Here is a 23,242-nt window from a genome sequence, read left to right on the forward strand (position 1 = left end):
ACTGTGTTAAAACTACGGTAATAAGAGCTGGTCTTGTGTCTCATATAAAGAAAAAAAGAATAGATGTAAACAAATATACAAATGTACAGAGTGATATTCAGCTAATCATCACAGCAAGCATACACCTGAGCTGCAAACACGCCTTTAGCAGTCATGGGGGATTCTTTTGCATATTCATTACTTTAATGCACATACGGTGCTTTAAATGACCATTCCTTTCATTTTCAGCCAAGACTGACACAGCTGACCTTTACACATAGCATAGTTTAATGACTCTTCATGGAGGAACAGTATTTGCCCTTATGGAACAGTGATGTCCATTTAGCGATAGAAGCAGATTAATCACTAAGATCCATAGTTTTGCTACCGGAGGCATAAAACTTAGCTCAGGGGGCTTTCATATAAAAGCTTTTTATCAAAATAAAATATAATCTGGGCATACACATCTATGGCAAAAGCACTAAGACATGTAATTCATTTCTTACACAGATACCTGCTCCCATAAGAATTCTTTTACTTATTAAGGAATTTAATAAAAAATAGGGGGAATCTCTCTTCTACCTACCCCAGGACCTTTGAGAAAATAAAAATGACAAAATATTTTAAAGTGCATGGCAAATTTCAAAGTGTTGCATTTTAAAAATTATTAGTATTTATGACTGTTCTGGGTGCAATGTTTATGTCCTCATCTAATCTGTGTCAAAGTCCTAGCCCCCATGTGTTAGCATTGGGAGGCAGAGCCCTTAGGAGGTAAATAGGGTTAGATGAGGTTCTGGCAATGGTGCACTCATTGGGGATTAGTGCCTTTTATAAGAAGGTAAGAGTCATGGGTGGTGTCTGTCTCTCTATGAGAGCACAGAGGAGAGGTTACATGAGCTCCTAGCAAACTGTCAGCTGTCTACCAATCAGGAGGACCCCACCACGAGTCAAATGTGCCAGCCAGCACCTTGATCTTGGTCTTCTCAGTCTCCAGAGCTGTGGGACATATCTGTAGTTTAAGTCCATGTCTCTGGTATTTTGTAACAAGGGCCCACACTAATAAACACTAATTTAACCTTGGAGTTATCAAGTTTTAGATGGTTGAATATCCTCAAATGTGTGTATTCATTCACTTATGCAATAAATATTAGTTAAGTTTTGAGCACTTAACTATATACCAGGTGCTTTCTTTGAGCTTTCTATGCATTCATTAAATGTAATATTCAAAACAACCTTGAGAGTTACAATATTAGTGCCAGGCTAGACAATGGAGACAGAGGTTGGTTACATAACTTCTCCAAAGGCCCAGCTAATGTATCTCAGCAAAGCAAGGTTGCAGCGCAGCAATCTGGCTCCATTAAGACTACCTAGCAGCACTCTCCACAGCCATCAGATGCTGCCTCCGTACCAGGCACTGAGACAGATACCGGCGAAGAGGTTGTGGGAGTGGGTGCAAAGGGGAGCATGGGGAGTGAGGATCTCCATTCCCTGGGAGATGACCACACAGTAGGGGGAGAGACAATGCATCAATGTCTGCTCCCTTCCATTGTTTCCAAACCTGCCATTTGTCTTCCAGGCTACATTAACTTCGAGCTTGTATATTATGCCTGCAAATCAACAGTTTTCAGAGCACATGGTACATCAGATGCATCTCATCGGTTTATTGCTGAAGCTTTTTACTAAATTAACCATTTGAAAATTGCCATTATTGTTTGTTTCCACCACCACCGTGCCAGTGCAGCTTAGGTGAAAATTATTCCCTGGGTTATCCTCAGGAAAGTCTGTGATCACAGAAGCGTGCACCATCTGTGCTCTACTCATTTTGGCAGTAAATTTGACTCAACAGGTCGTAGTCTTTAGACCATAGGAATTTAAGGGGTACAAATAGACTTTGTGGTAGTCTCCAGTCCGCAGGAATTTTAGGGGTGCAAACAGACTTTGTCCTCATAGGCCTTAACTTCCTATGTCCGCTTTTACAGGAAGTCAGGAATAGTTGAGCGTGCGCCGGGTAACCAGGCGGGTGAGCGCGGTGAAGGGCTGTGTGGCCGCACAGCCTTGCTCTCCTTTCACACGCCCCTCACATGCAGTGAGCTTTGGGCTTCACAGCGCCACAGTCACAACCGCTTATATTTTCCATGCACCTATCCATGTGCCAAGCACTCTGGCATGAGTTACTTCATGTAACCGTCACAATACTACAGGGAAGATTATTCTTATCAACTCATTTTATCTATGAGAACACGGGGATGAATTCACCGCTCAGATCCCACAGTGAGTGTGTGATAGAACATGCTGATCTGACTTCAGAACCCCTATTTTACCATATTTTAAAAGAGTGTGCTACACCACCCTTTGGGTGCAGCATTAAGCACACCGGCCACATTTCCTAGTGTGCTCTGTAGAATGTTTATTTTTACAAATATCTGGGAGGGGTTGGGGGTGGGGGAATGTATGGTAAAATAAATCTAAGAGACGAAACTGGTTTGGCTCAGTGGATAGAGAGTCAGTCTGCGGACTGAAAGGTTCCAGGTTTGATTCTGGTCAAGGGCATGTACCTTGGTTGCGGGCACATCCCCAGTAGGGGGTGTGCAAGAGGCAGCTGATCAATGATTATCATTGATGTTTCTAACTCTCTATCCCTCTCTCTTCTTCTCTGTAAAAAAAAAAAAAATCAATAAAATATATTTTAAAAAATAAACCTAAGAAATCAATCAAACTAAGACAATTCATAATGCACCTAATATATAAAAGGCTCTGAAAAGTTTTGTAATAAATGAACTTCAAAAATTCTCTAACAAATCGTTTTCCTATTCAAATATATTTTACTATATCAAGAAGCTGGGGCACATTTGCCATTATGTTCAAGGAAACATGTCTATTTTAAGCTTATAAGCTACCATGGGTCTCATGTGATCCAACATTGGGAAATCACATCTCATAAAACACCTTTTGTTGGTTTTGGTAACTAAGTTTGCGACATTTTGTCAGCTAGTGTTACCTAACTACTACACAGCCACCTACCAGGGTAGCTACCCTCCATTTCCAGATTCATCTGTACCTTGATACTTGAAAAAATATGAATTTGCTGTTTGAAAAAAATGGATAAAGTCAACAATGTTAAATGTAAAAGGGACCTACCATATCAACACAGCTCTGAGACTAAATCACCAGAAATGAGTGTTTGTATTGATGATTAATTTCCAATGAATACTTGGGTGCGCTGGCCACGGCAATAGGCACACTAAGCAGAGCATGAGCGTGTGGCTGCCGTCTCCCACGAGACTTGTCCTGTGCACCACGTGCTTCTCTCTGGAACTCTGCCTTTCCTCCCACCCTAACACTTAAGGTTCGATTTCTTTCAGATCAATATAACCTAAGAATTAGGTGTTTATTGGCTTTATTTTAAAATAGCATTTGCTATGTAAAACTTAGGAATTCTTTTCATATATTCAACACATGAATTCTTCCTTCTTACATTTGTGCTACAGCTGAATATTTCCAATATGTTCACTTGAAATTCACATTCACTCACAGATGGAATTTTATTTCAAAAACTAGAGGCCAAATTAACCAAATCCAAGGGAGGTCCCACTTACATATTTCCATTTGCCAAACATGAGATTCTGAGGTACATCGAGTCGGCAAGGCATGATAACGGTATCTCCATATGTTGAGCTTACAGTATACAATCCAAGGCCTTAGGAAAAAAAGGGGAAAGACAGAGATTTTAAGTATTTTCTTGAAGTAACAAAGTACAGTTGTTCCCCTTATCCACAGGGGATACATTCCAAGACATTCAATAGATGCCTGAAACCACAAATAGTACCAAGCCCTAAATAGACTATGCATTTTTCCTACATATAGAGCATGTGGCAAAAGTAGGTTTACAGTTGTGAGTACGTAAAAAACAGATTCCATTCTTGTATCATTATTTATTAATTATTGTATGTTATTCCATACAAACAACCATAAACCTATTTTTGCCCCACCCTGTACATACGTATAATAAAGTTTAATTTCTAAATTAGGCACAATGAGAGGTTAACAGCAATAATCTATATATATAAAACCCTAATATGCAAATAGACTGAATGGTAGGACAATTGAACAACTGAAAACCAGAACAATCAGTCGCTATGATGTGCGCTGATCACCAGGGGGTGCACATGGAACATGGTGGACATCGGCCTCGGCAGGATGGTGGAGCAGGTGAGCAGGGGCACCACACCAAGGTGGGGCACTGGTTGCTGTCATTGGGGTGAGCCTCTGGTGGTTACTGAAAATTCTTTGCTCCTGTGCACTGTGGTCCCACCAGACACTCACACCTGCTGCCAGCACTGGCCACGCTTGCACCCGCTGCCAGCACCTAGTGCCAGCCCTGATCTTTCGGCACCATCAATGGGTGTGAATGGCAGTTGCTGGCCCCAACTGCCCCTTAGGGCTACTCCACTTCCCCCTGCTCCTGAGGGGAGATTGGGGCCAGCAGCCGCTTCTTGCACCTGCTGCTGGCGACGGCCCCATTTGCACCTCCTGTGGGTCCCCTGTGCTGGTTCTGATCACTTGGCATTGACAGCGGGTACTAGTAAAGGCTGCCAGCCCTCATCGCCCCTGAGGGCTTCTTTGTCTCTCCCTGCTCCTGAGGGACGATGGGGCAGCAGCAGCTGCTAGCACCCACTGACAGCGCCAGGCCCACTCTCTCCACTCCATCAGTGAGTGCAAATGGGGCAGGTGCCATCAGCATTTGGGAGTGACTGTGGCAGGAGCAGGGCTGCTGGTAGACAGAGGGCTGGGTACCACAGCGGGAGGGGCCGGGCAGGGGTGTGGAGTATGGCCTTAACCCACCCTTGGGCCCACCGCAGCCTCATGGCCCACAGTTTCTTTCAAGGTGCACAAATTTGTGCACTGGGACCCTGGGTAACAATAAAATAGAGCAGGGCAGGATGGCATAGATTTCATCAAACTACTTTGGATGGTGCTCATTTAAACTTATGAATTGTTTATTTCTGGAATTTTCCCTTTAGTATTTTCTGACCTTGGCTGTTCTTGGTAACTGAAACATAAGAAGTGAAGTCTTGGATTATGGGTCAGGAGAGACTGCTGTAAATAACTTCATTTTAAGATGCATATCTTAATGAAGGTTATTATCATTTTATCTTAAATGACATATTAAAAGTGTGAAGCTAGAACATATATACTAGTACTATCTGAATATCATCAGATCTTATTTAGTTACTAAGCCTTGACTGTCACAGAATTCAAATTTACAGCCTCCCTCCTCCAATTTTATCGGGGCATACAGTGTATTCCCAATGAACACAGTGAAATCTGTATTTTTAAAAATATATTTTAATTGATTTCAGAGAGGGAGAGAGAGAGAGAGAGAAACATCAATGATGAGAATCATTGATAGACAGCTTCCTGCACACTTCCCATAGGACCACTTGAGCCCACAACCAGGGCATGTGCCCTAAAGAGGGATCTAATTGTGACTATCTGGTTCATAGGCTGACACTCAACCTCTGAGCCACAAACAACCAGGCTCTCTGTATTTCATAGGAAAACCATTCACTATATTTCAAAGAAGTGTGGAACTAGACAAAGACAAACATGTATTAAATTATCAAAACTAACTTAAAATATAATTGTTTTTTACTTGAAATATTATCATATTTATCTTCTGGAAAAAAATTTTAAAGTATTAAAAACTAAGAACTAATACACATAGGGCTGCAATACATTTTAATTATAAGTGGGAAAATAAGCATGAGAATGGCATATATTGTAGTAGTAATGGTTAAAACAATAGTTTGAATTTTAATTGTACATAAATTATTATCACAATAAGAATTAATTGTATAAAAATTCTTCATAAAGTATTTTCAAAATGCAAACAATCTAACTTAAACCATAATATTCAACTAAGGTACTGAAAACTTCTCACACTTACTTAATCCTATATAAAAAAGATGTAAATGATAAAAATATTAAATTGTAAAAAAGAAAAACACCCCACAATTTTTATATATGTACTTAACAGACTATTCAAATCTATATATATTCATGTAGTATTAGAAAAACTTAGGTATTTAACTTAGGAATATCTAAGTCATTAGTACTTAGGATACATCTCAGATTTTTTTACCTGATATTGTTTACTATAATCTTTAAGATTAAATATTTTTATAATTAAGATATGCCATAATTGGATATAAAGTGAAGGGGCTAAATTTAACGGTGGAGAAAAAATATTTTGTCCACCAGGTGGTGCTAAAGTGCAAAGCTAAGGCAATTTGCAAAACATAAATAAGTTTTATGACTTTCTGAAGAAACAGGGCAGGGTGAATAGCATATTTCACCATTACCCATGAATCACAACACACACACAATTTTATATTGGGGTAAAAATAATTAACCTTTGTAAAAATAAAAAAAACAAAATAGTAGAAAAATCCCTATTTAAAAATTCTGTCAGTTAAGGAAGCTATTTCCCTTTAATTTTGCTCCGGTGAACAAAACATTAAAAAGAACACAAATTTTATGTATTTATGTCACATAACAACTATTTTCCAGCATTTTAAACATTGTTGAAATAAAGAACACATGGTATATCCCATGAGAATGTGGTTTTCACTTGCTATTGGAGATAAGATGTTTACTAAAATTGTTTACTGCATCTTCAATGCTATAATATAAAAATTACTTCAATATTTTTTAAATTGCTTAGTCTTTCCCATGTTGTAACTGTAATTCCTTTTAACTTCAATCAATTGAGAAGTATAAGTCTATAAATGAAGAGATGATTTCTTCAGTCTTATTAAAATAAAAAATAAGAATTGTGAGGATTGATATATATAGTTGCAGACCTGCAAACTAACTGGAGTTAATAAACTGATTTATTTCACAACACAGAATAACTTTCTATAATTCTTTGGCTTCTAAATATGGAATTTTAATAGTGCATTTTAACATCTGTTAATGCACTAACCAGGGGCAAGTATGCCAAGCCAAAGAAACCATTTTGTGATTTAATGTTTTGTTTTATTCATCAGTATATAGCAAGGTGTTTGCATATGCAATAACTCTAAAATTATCTGGATCCATACCTTCGATTATGACAGGACAGCCACCTCTAATTATCTCATCATTATAAAAGCACATCTTTTGACAACCGACAATGCTCCTCTGATTAGTCAAGAAGTGAAAACAAGTTACAGAGCTTAGGTACCAACAAGGGGAATCCTTTGCCAGGTATACAGTAAGAAAAGGGAAGTAAGAAAATTCCTTTTCCAAAAATGTAATGCTTCGTTCTTTCATACAGACCATTTTTCTTTTCTCTTCCCTAGAGAACCTTAATGTGCCATACATACATATACATACACACACACACACACACACACATATATATGTGTGTGTATATATATATATATATATATATATATAATTTTATTAAACATGATAAAGCTCTACAGATTTCAAGTCCATAGTGTGTTAGTAATGAAAGTGCAGTTACAACAGGGAAGGGACCATGCATGTTTAGTCTCTGCATACCTAAGAGCAGTTCCTGGGATAAAATGGGCTTCTAATAAGGTGATTTCTCATTTGAACATTGTGGAGTCCTTTCCGCTTTGGTTATCACATTAACTTTCGAAAATCAGGAAGGAGTTGACAACAAAGGGATTTTGAGAATTCTTATTCCTACCATATGTTCTCAAGGGTGTCATAAATTTCAATTCATATAAAAACAGGGATTTGTTTTTGCATGGCGTTCTCTTTTTTGAAGAGAAACAATACAACATTTTTGTTAAGAGTTCATGGATGAAACTACAGAAAACATCCTCCCCGACTTTCCTTTCAAGAAGAATTAAGGATTATTTGTGCTCTGTGATTTGCAAATGATACTATGAAATGTCATTTTGTTACTTGTGATGACCAAATAATTTAAAGATGATTTAAAGCAGAGATCATTTAAATTATTTAAACATTCAAGCATTGGTTCTTTTAATGACAACTTGATGTCCAAAATTAGCCAGGGCAGGACTATTTAGAACATAAAAAACATAAGGAAAATATATCATGTGACAAGAATGAGGCCAATAGATAAAAGACCAACAGTTACAGACCGAAGCACTGGTTTACAAATTTAGGGCAGAATGAATGATAATCAATTGGGTGGAATTAGGGTCCACAATTATGATGATTTGAAAAATAATTTTCAAGTTTGTTATAATCATCGACCTTCCTCTTCTGGTAAGAAAATACTGACTTCCAGGTTCTCCTGAGAGAAAGAGTAAATGCTTTTAAACCTGGGAGAAAGCTAATTTCTTCAATTCCTTAGGGATGAAGTGGCTACAAAGACAACTGTGGTTTGGTGTGAATTGGCATCCTGATTTCTAAAGATGTCTGTCTTGAAGATGAAGTGCCAGTGAGACTCAAAGTATTTGTCAACACAAATGATTCTGTTTTCATAGAAGAGAGTTTATTTTTGAACTGCCAAGCCTGAATTAAATTTACCGTAGAATTTCCCTACAATTTTCTCCCTATAATATAAGTTGGATAAATTATTCATGGTTTTGTAGCCTAGAGATTATTGGACATTATTGCAGATATAGAATGCCTATGATGTCCTTCCTCAAAGAGGTTTAGTGTAAAATATAGAAGAAATGTGTGTGTGTGTGTGTACAAGCATGTGCACTTCTATGTGGTACATGTCATATTTACATGTACATGCATATGATATAAGAGGCTTTAAAATGGGTTAAAAAATAACTACAATAGATGTGTTCTATAAATTAAGGTATTGTTATAAGTGATTAATACTAATGTTTCTATAAAAATATCCTGACATAAAATAAATTATAAAAACATACTATATTTGAAAATACATGCATACTTATTTAAATGTTATGAATAATCATTAACTAAAGATAGAGAACAATAGAACTAAAAGGCTACATAGAAGAATTCAGTGAAAATACAGGGGAAAACCACAGCATAAGAAAAATCTCTCAACTAAATAATTCTGACATACAGAATCTCAGGCAAGTGATCATAAAATATAATTGACTCAAAGTTTATAAGAAATAACTCTGTTATACAGAAATCTTAGGTAAATTTATTTGTGCAAATGAATTGTTGGGGAGAAGTAGATAGAAATAAAGTTATTCTTAGGAGTTACTTTCACACTGCCGAAACCGGTTTGGCTCAGTGGTAGAGCTTCGGTCTGTGGACTAAAAGGTCCCGGGTTCGATTCTGGTCAAGGGCATGTACATTGGTTGCAGGCACATCCCTGGTAGGTGGTGTGCAAGAGGCAGCTGGTCGATGTTTCTCTCTCATCGACGTTTCTATTCCTCTATCTCTCTCCCTTACTCTCTTTAAAAAATCAATAAAATATATTTTTTAAAAAGAAGTTACTTTCACACTTATTTTATGAATTTGACAGGTAAATATGCTAGTGTCCCAACATGCTTTATTAATAAATTAAGATATGTACAACTCTAACTAAAACATGCAAATATTTGGTACATCCGTTTATAGCAATATTTCTCAACTTCATCACCACTGACTTTTGGTTGAATACCGGTACATCTTTACTGTGGGGGACTGTCCTGTGTATGGTAGCAGCATCCTTACCTGTGCCCATTAGATGCCAAAAGTACCCTCCTCCAATTATGAAAAGAAAATCTCCAGACATGACAAATGTCCTGTAGGAGGAAAATCCCTCAAACTCTAGTCTAGTTGAGAACCACTAGTTTAGATTTTCGACAATTGGCTTCCTCATTCTATAAAATGTGGTTTCCAATAAAAGGAACTTAGTTACAAAATAAAACTAAATAGCATTCAGTAGGACTGAATATGAATGAGGGGATGGATCTAGAAAAGGTGCATAAAACACCTTGCTATTATCAAATTCAAACTTTTTCCTTCACAAAACATCTCATATTAAACTATACATGGGCATTGATTCCTGAATCTAGGAATTTGAGATGCAATCTCTTCACAGAAATTTCAAGAAACATTCTAAGAAATCTAACTCATGTGCCACAAATACAAATTATACATGCTATATGTACTTTCTAAACTGTACATATGACATTTTATTTAATATGATAATATATCATAATTCTTTTAATAGAGAGTGAAGTAGATAGTTTAAAAGTATCTTCTAAACCTGTGATTTTATGATTCAATGACACAAAGTTATTTCACATTTCTTCCCATACTTTATTGCATTATACAAGAGTTTAAGATATTTGTCAAGGTCATGTAATATAAAACAAGTAAGACTGTGTGTGTGTGTGTGTGTGTGTGTGTGTGTGTGTGTGTGTGTGACAAGGGCCTGTAATCCCAATGTAATTTGGAAAGGATGGCAGATGGGAGAAGAGAGCTGATGAAACTTAATGCTATTTTTGAGAAATAGATAAAAGGGTGTTTCTCCTCTCTTTTTCTTTTTTCAATTTCCTTTCAGTAAATTTAAATAGTTGGGGGCCAAGTGTGTCTTTGCTGAATCTGAGCAGGGATATATTTGCTTAACATTTACTTTCTGCATTGCCTTTCAAAGGATCATATATCATAAAGTAGGTATGACTATATAACCCCTACAAATAAGAAAATCAGTAATATATATGTTCATTACACTGTATTGTTATATACAATGGTGAGGACATTATGGAATAACATTTAGAGGAAAGAGGACCAACTTATTAAATTATAAAATACTGCTGGTATACAGAAATATATTTTAAGATATGTGCTCTTCACTCCCTTCCAAATTTGGTATATTATAATGCTAAAAATATTCAATTATTTTAAAAGTATAGGTCAATGTAAGAATTCATATTATATCTTACAAAGGTGATTTATAAAAACAATAAAATTTTTAAAAGAGTATCAGTAGTTGCACCATTGTGTTGAAAACTATCTTCTTAATTTACCATTTCCCCATAGCTCAGTATACTATAAGCATAGAATGAGGCTGGAAAAGTCATAATTCTTCCCAATTAGTACTTTAGACTTTGCCCCATCTCTCCTTTATTTTATCATCGTATCTTAGGCTCTGGCTGAATTTCTGTATATCCTTAAGGCCCATCTCAAAAATCATGTATTTGTATTTTCATGCACCATCTATTTGTAGAGCACCACTACACGCACATTGCTAAGTATTCTTTGTGGGAAAACACATAAAACGAATACTGAGGCCTATTCCTCAAGGAACATGATGGAATTCGTATGCTCTGCTTAAGAGGTTAACTGAGTGCTGTGTGAATGCAGAGAAAAGAATCCCAACAACGAGCTTGATGATACTGGTAAAGGGTTCTTGGAATAAATGTCATTATTTTCTGTAGATGGGAAGATGAATTATGTCACCAGAATGTCATAGCAGGGATCACACAGAGGCACTAAGTGACATTTGGTCTCCTCTTTGAAGGCAAACTCCATTTTTTTATTATAGTAATTTCCACATAGTAAATCTTTGGCTTTCATAAGGAATATGTCCTAAGACTGGCAATTTTCCCAAACTCATAAATGTACATAAAATTTCCCTAATAAAATGCAATAAACTATTAGATCTTTTTAATTTCTTTTTACTTCCAACACTAGCATTTGAATTCCTTTTGGGTGCTACTTTACATTATAAGCAAAAATTCTATTTATTATAGAAATGATTTAAAAGGAACAGAGTTGATTTAAGTCATACATAACTTATTTTTATTTTTTGAGAGATGCCACATACATTTTAAATCAACAAATGTACAGATTCTACTGTGCTTGTTAGAATTCCTTAACTTTGGGTCCATAAATGAACTCCAGAGCATCTGTAATTCCTCTAAAGTAATTTAAAGAGCCCCAAAACTGTGGTATAAAAACATTTGTTTTTATATAAAAAGAATTTAAAGCTGCCATCAAATTGTCAAAGAAAACACTGAATAAAAAATATAATATTTAAGGTTGAATAGAAAGTATGGAAGCACAATTTAATGGTATACACCCAATTTAAAAGGCTAACACCTTTGATCCAGTCATTCTACCACTGGGAATCCATCCTACAAAAGTTTTTGCACAAATGCACAATTGTATACAAATATAATACAGCATTATTTTGAATACTAAATAACTGGAGTAATCTAATGTTCATTAATATAGCAACAATAAGATAAAGTGCAATCCACACTATGTGATACATTAACCGTTAAAAAGGCTGAAAGCCAAAGACATTGTTTCTGTTCTCTATATATTGTGTTCATCATTTTTATACTTAATTCATTTTCACTTATTCATTGAATACTGAGTACCTACTCTGTGCCAATCACTGTTCCAGGTTCATGGTGGAGAATTCAGCAGGAATAAATAAATAAATAAAACCTGATAAACCTGTTTGCATGGAGTTTAAATTATATATATGGTACTGTTTCTATACACACACACACACACACACACACACACACACACACACATATATATATATATATATTTAAAAGTTTCATATTCCTTAAAAAAAAAAAAAGGGGGGGGGAATTTATCAGTATAATTCCTCCACTATACTGTAAGTTCTTCATAGGAAAAGCCTACATTTTACTCATTTAAAAAAATTTGCAGCACCATTTGCAGGAGCTCAATAATAAAGGGTAAAATAAAGCCCACTGCACTATATTGAAAGTAATCCGCAAGAACATATTCTAGAGCTCGTATTCTTTTCTCTGCATTTAGCATTCAAGAAAGCCATGTGTGCTACTTTTTAAAATTCTAGGGAATCCAACAGTTGATGGGGAGAAGTGCTATGGTGATTAGAAGTCAGTATCTTAAAATTGTTTTTTAAAAATCTACTTTTATCTTTAAAAAAACCTTTTAATAATATATAACATACTTGCAAAAACAGTGCACAGATTTAGCCTTTTGGAAACATCACTGAAAGTATCAGACTTGAAGGTTTCTTTGGCAACTCTCTGCTTATTCTTTGTTCTAGTGATGAGACTGGGGTTCCCACACACTTGTCCCACAGCTGAACCCTGTGTTTACCATGTCATCATTCCTCAGTGACGAGGCTATGGGGTCTATGCCAACATGCCAAACACTGGTCTCTGTGCAGGGACCAACTTAAATAACAAACCCTTTAAAACACTTAATGCTGTGTGTTTGTATATGGAAAGGAGAATATTTTATATTTTATTTTAAAGTAGGTTTTCACAGTGAAGAAGACTATACAGGAGATTGCTTAAGCATACTAATATTTTTCTTTATACTATATAGTTTGTTCATTATAAATGAAAAACATTTATGTAATTAATAATTTATGATAATTTAAGTTCATAAAATTGACTTTTGTCTATTATCACACTTCTCCTAATTATCTAGGAATTAATGCTGTGTTTTAATTTATTTATATGATTCTCCTTATATGATCATAATAAAATGCTCATATAAGGAGAATCATATAATTGTTCTGCACTCAGACAATTAGTCAATATAATGCTCACACAGAGTTTAAATTCTAGACATGTATATATTTAAATATCATTTTCCTCTGCTTTCCTTCCTACATTAGTTCTTGTATTGACTCTATTTAGATCCTGAGGACTTCAACTGAGAGCTAGCTTATCAAAAGAGGTAGGTAGAAGAAAACAATATTTGAACACTCCTTGCGTTAAAATAATGCAAAGGAAAGACGAATACATTTATGCTCCATTGCTCTGCATATTTTTTGAGCTTTAAAGTCCAGGCTTAACTACTTAAAAATATCAGTTGTATTTGAATGTGATACTTACATTTTCATGTGCATTTTGACATAAATCATATTGATATCATGAATACAGTTTAGTTATTTATATCAAAAACAATAACTGTACTGTATTCTTGAAAACACTATCAACAGGAAAGCAAGCACGACACTTCATGAAAACCCTTAATTGTATCATCTGAAGTAATGGAAAGTTGGAATTGAGACTAGAGTCTGTCTTCAGAAAGAGTTCATAGTTATGACATTAGTAAATTTGTTTTCTGCAAGTAATTTAATGCCATGACAACTAAAAGACCTCTTGATTTGAGAAAATCAAAGTTGTCCTTGATAACACTCTCAAATCCCCAAGCAACAAATTTCTAATAGCTTTACTACTTCTCAAAATGTCTTAGGAAAGATGTATAACAAAGATTTTTAGCTAATAAGGTCATCATTATTTTCACAGAAAACTTGACTTAATAACAACCTGTGCTAATTGTATTACTTTACCATTTAAAGTAATATTCAACAGCATTAGATAATTTTAATTTAGCATTGAGGTAATGAAATACCAGTGATAGGAAATTAATTGTTAAGGCTATTGAATGAGCAGAGTAGTAAACTTCTGGTTCTGGATTGGTTTAATGGTCTTTTCCAGTAGAATCACTTCTAAAATATTCCATATTAAGTATTTCACTAATGCCAGAAAATATTTACATAGGTTAAAATGGGTTTTTGCTCCTTTTTTCACATGAATCCCAATTAGCATTGCCTATGTCTCCCGAGGATATATATTTCAATCAAACATGGTAAGTAATAAAGGTTAAACATCTACTTAATAGGTTTTCCCACATATTCAGCACAGATTGCTGGCTGGTATCCGAGACTGAGATTTGTGTAAATTCCATGTTTTTAATAGACAACTCCCCAGAGGCATTGTAATATAATTTAAGGTCTTAGGAAGAAAATAATGGCTGTCCATTGCATTTTCCCTTTAAGAACTAAATTCAGCTTAACAAAAAATCTACTTTTCTAATTTTGAGGAAAAAGGAGAAATAGAAACATTTTTCCAAGATAATATTTTTGAAAGAGATGAAAACCACAGGGCAGATGTAATTTTAAAGTAATATAAGTAATTATATACACCTAGGAAATCAGCATAATCTGTTCTATGAAATGGAAATCATCTTCCAGACTTTGGAGATCTTTTGTCACCTCAAAGACCAAGTAAGCTTGGAAAATAATACCCATGGTAGCTTGTCCACAGTGACAGCTCAATGAAGTAACTATGGAATGCATGAACTTGGAGAGATAATGGTGTCATCTATTAATATTAGCAGTAACTTTTTATATATTCCATTTTCCCTGACAGCTATTATTCTTAATTGAAGAGTGGGAGGAAAGGTGGGAAAGAGAACAGGATAATTTAGGATGGCAATGAGTAGTGAGGAGAAATATAGAAAGCTGTATCGAAAGCTAGTTTTGTCATTTCCAAGGGTGTTAGAGTGGAGGAATGTTCTAAAGAGCATGTGAAATCTGACCTGAAGCTATCTCTGGCTTTGAAACTGTCCCTTACTCCCAAAGACTTTAACTCTGAAAGCTCCATTTCATAGTACTAGTGGCCACTTGTAATTTAACCAAAGAAATATGTACATACAGGCAGTCCTCGAGTTACATCGGACTCGACATACGTCATCATTTCGTGGTTACATCACCATCTCCCATTCAAAGTATTTATAAATTGATAAAAGTTCCATCATTTGACGTATGTACATATGTAGCTTTATGTTTTTTTATTATTTATTTATCACAGTAAAGGTCAGGAATTGTTATTTTTCTTTTAATTAATTATTATTATTATTATTATTTTTACTATTTAACTTCATTACTGCTGTGTATGTGCTCGATGTGAATGATGTAGTTGCTTCTGTAGGTGGGTTCCAACTTACGGCAAAAATCCCATTAAGTCACACCATAGGAACGGATCTCCGAGGTAACCTGAGGACCTACTGTATATGCATAGCCCAATAACAAAGACAATGGTGCAAGGAAGGCCTGGAGTGGAGCAGGGGCCAAGTAGAGGGGGATAGGAAAGGTGGGAGTGTGGAGGGGAGGGGGGAATGGGGGCATATGTAATACTGTCAACAACTTATTTCAAAAGAATAAATAAATAAAATGTGCCATATTTATGCTTTAATTTAGAAAACTGCTTAACGCATCACAGAAGAAATTCTGAAAAACTAGCTATCATGGACAGGTAGGGAAAAAAGAAAATAGACAAAGGAAATAAGTTCTTACAAGAAAATGGGTCTTCTGTAGACTGTGATCACACAGGAACCCAAGCATGTGAAGTGTTATTAAACTCTATGCGGGAACACCTCTCCTGAGAAAGGTACCTGTGGCTGGTTTTCCAAGCTTGCAAAAGCTTATGTCATATCTCACTGCTCCTGCTTCCCATCGTCACAGCCTCATATAAGCATCACTACATCAATGCTTCCTCTTTACTATTCAAAGGGGAAAAAAAAATGTTTGTGAGTTTTGATGGACATGAAATGTACCTTATAGCCCCCAACTGCAGGGAATGCAACTTTCCAAGGAGCCCAACTGGGACACTCTACCAGCCGTCACCACGTTTGTGTTAAGGCCACGCTTGCTACTAGCTGTTCCCAGCTCATGACTGAGTGCAGCAGCGATATGAATGGGTGCAAGGTGCTGAGACAAGGGACTTCTCTGAGGTCTGACTATGGCCAGGCAAGGGCTCCCCAACTTTCTGGCATACATTCCTTAAACTGCATGGCAATTTAGGTCATGTCTACCGAACCTCCTTTTCCTTAGGGTCAGGTTTACATTGCAGTCTGATGATTCTCTCAGCTCACCAGCTCCCTCCTCATTTTTTTTTTTTTAATAACATTAGTGTTTCCTCTAATACAGTCCTTGCATGTTTAATCCACTTTGGCAACTGTTCTCAGAGGCTCCTGACTAACACATGGAGGAAATTAGGCAGAACATAACTACATTAACCCTCCTCTGACATTAGTTTACTAGGATTTCAATATGAAGATGAGAAAACACACACTACACTTTGATTTAGTAAAGAGATAGCTAAATTATAAACAAGTGATATAGTAGAGCAATGATAGTAACAATAATAGACTTTTTATGGTACTTTATAGTTCACTTTATATATATATATATATATATATATATACACACACACACACACACACATATATATATATATATATATATATATATATATATAAATAAAATATTTCTGCATTTGAGCTCACAAAGTCCTGTATTTTGAGCATATAAACTATTATAGTATGTTGCACAAACATTATGATACTACATTTTACTGCGAAGACACTGTTCACCCTGCAAAGCTAACAAAGGATTCCAACACCACTAAGCCAATATGCGGTAGAGCCAGGGCTCTAAATTAATTAATTAATTCTTAACTTAAGAATTAAGTCAAATTCTCATCACTATTATAGATATAGAGTGACTACATGTTCATATTTCATTTTATATGATGGCCAATTTAGGAATACTGCTTGAAAAATATTATAATGCTTTGCACATTTAGACTTAGATATTTAAAAAAAAATACCCTGTAGATTGGAGGAACTACCAAAAAGTAAACTAATATATTTGATCACCTATCTCTCAATAGGCTGTTATGTAGTAAATGAGCATTTATTACCAGGCATACTAACTCCTTTCTATGATAGCTCATCTAATTTTCAAAAGAACATAGAAAAGTATATATATATAAAAACAACATGATAATGTAGGCATCTTTCAGATAAGGGGCCAAAGGTATAATAAAGTTCTTTAATGTAGACGGGGCACTCAACAGAGAGAGCAGCACTTTACACCTAATGGAGTAGAGATATAGACTGCCAATAACTTTTTATTGAAAGAATATGTTGGGATTCAAATCCAGTATTTCTAATTTTAAAATCCACATCTTTCTTTTCCATCAAAAGCACTTTTCACAATTACATCTTTTAAGTGAGATGAAAATTTAAGCTCACACAAAAACCTGCACATGAATGGTATAATAGTTTTATTCATAATTGCCAAATTTTGGAAGCAACCAAGATGCCCTTTAGTATGTGAATAGATAAACCAACTGTGGCACAGCCTTGCAGTGGAATATTATTCAACACTAAAAGGAAATGAGATATCAAGTCATGAAAAGACACAAAGGAACCTTACATGCATATTGCTAAGAGAAAGAAGCCAATCTGAAAAGGATAGACACTGTATTGTTCCAACTACATGCCATTATAGAAAAGGCAAAACTGTGAAGACAAGGAAAAGATCAGTGGTTGCCAGGGGCTTACGCAGAGAAAGGGGGTGTGTGGAGGAAAGAATACATGGAATACAGGACATTTTTATAGCAGTGAATTTATTCTGACACTACAGTGGTGAATACAAATCATTATACACCTGTCTAAACCCATAAATTGAGGGAAATACAAAGAGGGAAACATAATATAAAGTATAGACTATTGTTAATAGTAATAGTAATAATGTATCAATAGTGACTCAACAATTCTAACAATGATCCCATACTAAAACAAGATGTTAATAAAAGGAAACTGGGAGGGCACTGTTGAAAAAGTAAATGGGAACTCTATTTTCCTTTAAATTTTCCCATAATCCTAAAACACATAAAATAATCTATGAATTAAAAAAAATGATGCCATACGTTTCTTCAGTCTATGGAACATGTTCTAATGTCATCTATATTCCTTGATTACGGTGCAAAGAAGAACATAAAAATCATCCAGAGAAACGTTTTGCACCCTCCAGCACAGGTGATCTCAGCCTAGACAGCTGTGTCCCAAGGTGCACCTCGGAAGGTGCTGACACACAAAGACCTCTGCTGAACAGAGTGTCCTGGGGCTGAGGTGAAGCCCAGTAATTTCTGTTTTAGGACTATGTTCCCACAGATTCCCAATCCCATTGAGGAGCCAATACATTTGGTTCATCGTTCCATTTAAAAGAGATAGTGTCTTTGATAATTTGTTCACGGTTACTGCTCAAGGTGATAATGACACTAAAAAATTCCTCTAAACTGAATATTATAATATTACTTCTTTGGCTCTGCTATTTTTAACATTTTAAAGACAAATGTGTCATTAAGGTTAAAAAAAGTTCACTGTTCATACCCATTAAAGAGTTCCACGTTACAGAGATGAACTCTAAGAGTTTCAGCAAGGGTTCAGATGTGTCCTGGCTTTTGCTTGGGAATCTCATTAAAGTTCTATAACAGAAAGAACTCCAAAAGCTACTGTCCTCCCAGGAAGAAATGAATTAATAACCAAACAAACCAAATGGAAAAGACTGAAATGTTTAGACTGTCACGGTCTGAAAAGCCAATTGTAATTTTCAAGCTAGCTCCCTCTTAAGAGTCCTACAAAAATATGGAATAAGTGGATGCTTTCCAACCATAATTCTACCTCTCTGAGTATATTATACAAATGACAAAGAACATCTCTGGAATCAATTTGAAAATACTTTTTTCTTTACCTTTCTTAAATTGTAGGCAGCTTTAACATACAAATATGATTACTGGCACATTTTCAGTCGATAAGTATATATTAAATACATTCTAAGTGATTAGTAGGACTTTAGAGTTTGTTACTCAGAAATACATTGATGCTTACATTTAATTTTAAAATCTGGAAGCTATTCTACAAAGAAAATTTCCAACATAACACCTTATCTAATAGTCACCCAAAGTAAACATATGGACAATGAAAACAACAGATACACATGGGACAGAAATATGTCATTATGGAAGTGTGGTATTCATTCTAAAACTTTGTAATTATAAGACAATTTATGATGATGTATATGAAAATCCTTTGAAATCTATTCAAAAAGAAAAATTGCATGTACTTGGAAAATAGACTACATATAAATATGGGTTACACATTTATCCAGTATTATTGATGTAATTGAGAAACTGTAAAATATATATGTGAGTGCAGGGAGGAGGGGGTCAAGAGAGATGGAGGAGGGGATGGGGGGATATGGTAATAGAAGAAGACTTGACTTGGGGCAGTGAACACACAATACTGTGTACAGATGAAGTGTTATAGAATTGTGCATCTGAAACCTGTATAATTTTGATAACTAGTATCACCCAAATAAATTCAATAAAATTTTAAAAATATTAAAAATAAAAGATATATGTTAAACACCAAGAGCCACATGGTACATCTTAATATCATAGATTTTTTGTTATTGACCTGTGCTAAATATTTTCTACTTTTTCCTCTGAATATTTTCTATAAACTTTTGACAATCAAATTTCCCTTAATTCAATTAATATTTCATATTAATTCAAAGACATTGGACAAAAAGCTATTGATTGGTTACAATATGTCAGATACTATGTTTCTGCTGGGCATACAAATATAAAGACATTCTCTATTTGAGATTAAACTCTACAAGACGCAAATGAAATACAACCAGCAGCACAGCACAGCAGTTAAAGTGCAGTCTCTGGACTCAGAATGCATGAGCAAGACTGGAGCCCTGCTACTACTAAGGTAGGTGAGAGTTACTTAACTGAAAGGTGCTCACACTCCCCAACTAGTAAGTGAAAGACAGTAGCAGTATGAAGCCCACAGGACTAAGGTGACTATTATTAAAAAAATAAATATATGTAAGTTGCTTAAGAGTGCTTTTCATGGAAGAAGTGCTCAGTAAATATTAGCTATTATGAAAGATGCTCAACATCATTAATCATCAGGGAAATACAAATCAAAACCATAGCCCTGGCTGGTGTGGCTCAGTTGGTTGAGCATCATCCAGTTCACCAAAGGATCACGAGTTCCATTTCTGGTCAGGGCATATGCCCAGGATGCAGGTTCCATCCAGCTATCTGAGGTGAGAAGGGGGGGACTGGATGAAAGGAGGTGAAGGGATCAATCAAAAGCCATATGCATATGAGGAGTTTATGGGAGGCCACCAATCAATGTTTCTCTCTTAAATTGCTGTTCCTCTTCCTCTCTCTCTCCACCTCTTTTCTCCTGTCTCTAAAATCAATAAAAACACATTAAAAAAAATCAAAACTACAATGAGATATCACCTTACATTTGTGAGAATGACTATTACCAAAAAGTCAAAAGACAAGTATTGGCAAAGATGTAGAGACAAGGGAAACTGTTAGTGGGTACTGCCATAAAACAAAAACAAACAAACAAAAAACAGTACAGAGGATCTTGGCTAATACCGCTCACTTGGTGGGGCATCCTTGTGCACCAAAAAGTTTCAGGGTCGATACCCTGTTGGACCACGTGCCCGGGTTGTGGGCTCAATCCTAGTGTGTGCAAGAGGAGACCAATCAATGTTTCACTCTCACTCTCTCTCCCTTCTCTCTCTCTCTCTCCTCTCTCTCTCTCTCTCTCTCTCTCTCTCTCTCTCTCTCTCTCTCTCTCATCTCTCTCTCATCTCTCTCTCTCTCAAAATCAATTCAAAATAAAATTTAAAAAGAAAAGAAAAACAGTAGAGATTCTAATATATATATATATATATATATATATATATATATATATATATATGACCATATGATTCAGTAATCCTACTTCTACCACTTCTAGGAATATATCACAAGGAAATAAAGCACTTTATCAAAGGGTATTTACATCCTCATGGTAATTGCAGCGTTATTCACAATAGCCAAGATATGCAAACAACCTGTCTGTCTGTCAATGGACGAATGGATAAAGAAAAAGATACACATACACACATATGAATGCTATTCACCCTTAAAAAAAAGAAAAAAAATCCTCTATTGATGAACCTAGACATTAAAGTAAGTTTTACACAAAAAGACAACACCTTCTTACAAATACAAATATCACTTATATGTTGAATCTAAAAAGAAAAAAAAATATAAAGAAGCAGAGAGTATGATGGATTTGGGGATGTAAGGAGAAAATGGTGAGAAATCGGCCAAAGGGTACCAACTTTAACTTACAGGATGAATAAGTTCTGAAGACCTAATCCATAGTGTGGTGAGTAGAATTAATACTAATCTATATATACTTGAAATTTGCCAACAGAGTAGATCTCAAGGTTCTTATCTCCCCCCAACACACACACACAGTGTAAATATGTTATGTAAATTAACTTAAATGTTATAATCATTTCACAATGTATACATATTTTAAAACATTACATTGTATACCTTAAACGCATCAAGTATAAATAATTTAAAAATATATACAGTTTTTAACATTAAAAAACTTATAAAATGTCTCATTGAAGCTCAAAAGAATTAGCTATTATGTCCCCCTGGCTTTAATTAAAAGGAATACAGTATATGCCAAATGTTGCAGGAGTAGAGGAGAGATTGATACATAGATTGGAGAAGACTTTACCTAAAAAGGATATTCATGGTAATCTTCACAGATGAGAACTTATTCAAGTGAAAAGGAAAATGCAAGAAACTCTGTGCAGAAGAAAGGCTAGGAACAAATGCATGAGCATGCTCAGCCAGTGTGGCTTGCCATTGAGGGCACGTGAGAGGCAGCGGAGGAAATCCAGCTGGGGAAGGAACTCTGCGGGTGATACTTTGAAAGCCCTTAAATAATAGCTGAAAGAATTTGGACCTTATCCCATAAGGAGTGAGGAGGCAATAAAAGGATGGCAGTGAAGTGGTCAGATTTCGGCTGCAGCCTAGAGGATAACCAGCTGGAGAAGGAACTGGGGGAGGTAGAGCTGTTAGGGAGTTAAACTGTTTAGGTCAGGTAACCACAGTGAAATAGGAACGGGAATGAAGAAGGGGAAGCATGATGAAGAAGAGACATTTCCAAAGTGTACCTGACAGGAGCGTCAGTAAGTTTGCTCTATGATGCAACTACAAAGTTCACATTTCCCAACACAGCTAGGTACACTGCTCACACGGAGAACAGCTAACACTCCATCTCTGCAGAAGCACCTCATACACTGTGTGTGAAATCACACGCTCGCTGGGCAAATAAGAAAGCTGCCGTTCTGTGTTAGCTCTTTGGAGAAGCTTGAGACTAAATAAGCAGAACAGTCCAAAGCAAATATTAACTCTGTTGGCGTTAGGTGCCTGGATTTCTAAACTCAGATTGTTAATGTAATGTGCATTTTGGCTTTAACACATGCAAGACCTCTTTGGTAAAACCTATGCACTACAGAAAGAGAAAAGCCCAAAGCTAGAACTTAATAGCCATAAAAAAAAAATACTGCTTTTTTATGGCTTTTTACTTACCAATTAGAATTTTGATAAAGTTTAAACAGGAAATGTAAAAGAAAAAGACATAAAATTGTGCTCTTCTGTCACTAGTAATCTTTCTTCTTTTGAGCAGTTCCTGAATTCTTTTGAGACTCCCGAAGTGTTCTGCAAACACCGATGAGTGGACTAAGGACCTCATGCAAAGGTCTGATGTAAAGGGCAAAGCTATGGTGCTATTATTGTTTAAACATTCCAATTCCCAGGTGATAGTGTGACCACAGAGATTTGCCAGTCCTAGTGCTGCCAACCTGCCAACTTCA

At 35.7% G+C, this 23,242-nt stretch overlaps 1 protein-coding gene and 1 long non-coding RNA gene across 10 annotated transcripts in view; one reads left to right on the forward strand and one right to left on the reverse strand.

Annotated features, from left to right (window-relative positions):
* LOC311618287 overlaps positions 1–23,242 on the forward strand; it is a 1,465,663-nt gene that overhangs the window by 554,390 nt on the left and 888,031 nt on the right. The gene's annotated exons all lie outside the window — the stretch shown is intronic.
* Positions 1–23,242, reverse strand: part of ALCAM (activated leukocyte cell adhesion molecule) — a 194,394-nt gene that overhangs the window by 46,627 nt on the left and 124,525 nt on the right. For all 4 annotated transcript variants that reach the window (XM_084875704.1, XM_084875702.1, XM_084875705.1 and 1 more), the window contains exon 2: positions 3,576–3,676. In XM_084875704.1, coding sequence (XP_084731830.1) covers positions 3,576–3,676 — 101 coding nt within the window. The remainder of the gene's footprint in view (positions 1–3,575; positions 3,677–23,242) is intronic.

The sequence above is a fragment of the Pipistrellus hanaki genome (assembly GCF_964339955.1).
Source record: "Pipistrellus hanaki genome assembly, chromosome: 2".
Lineage (NCBI taxonomy): Eukaryota > Metazoa > Chordata > Mammalia > Chiroptera > Vespertilionidae > Pipistrellus > Pipistrellus hanaki.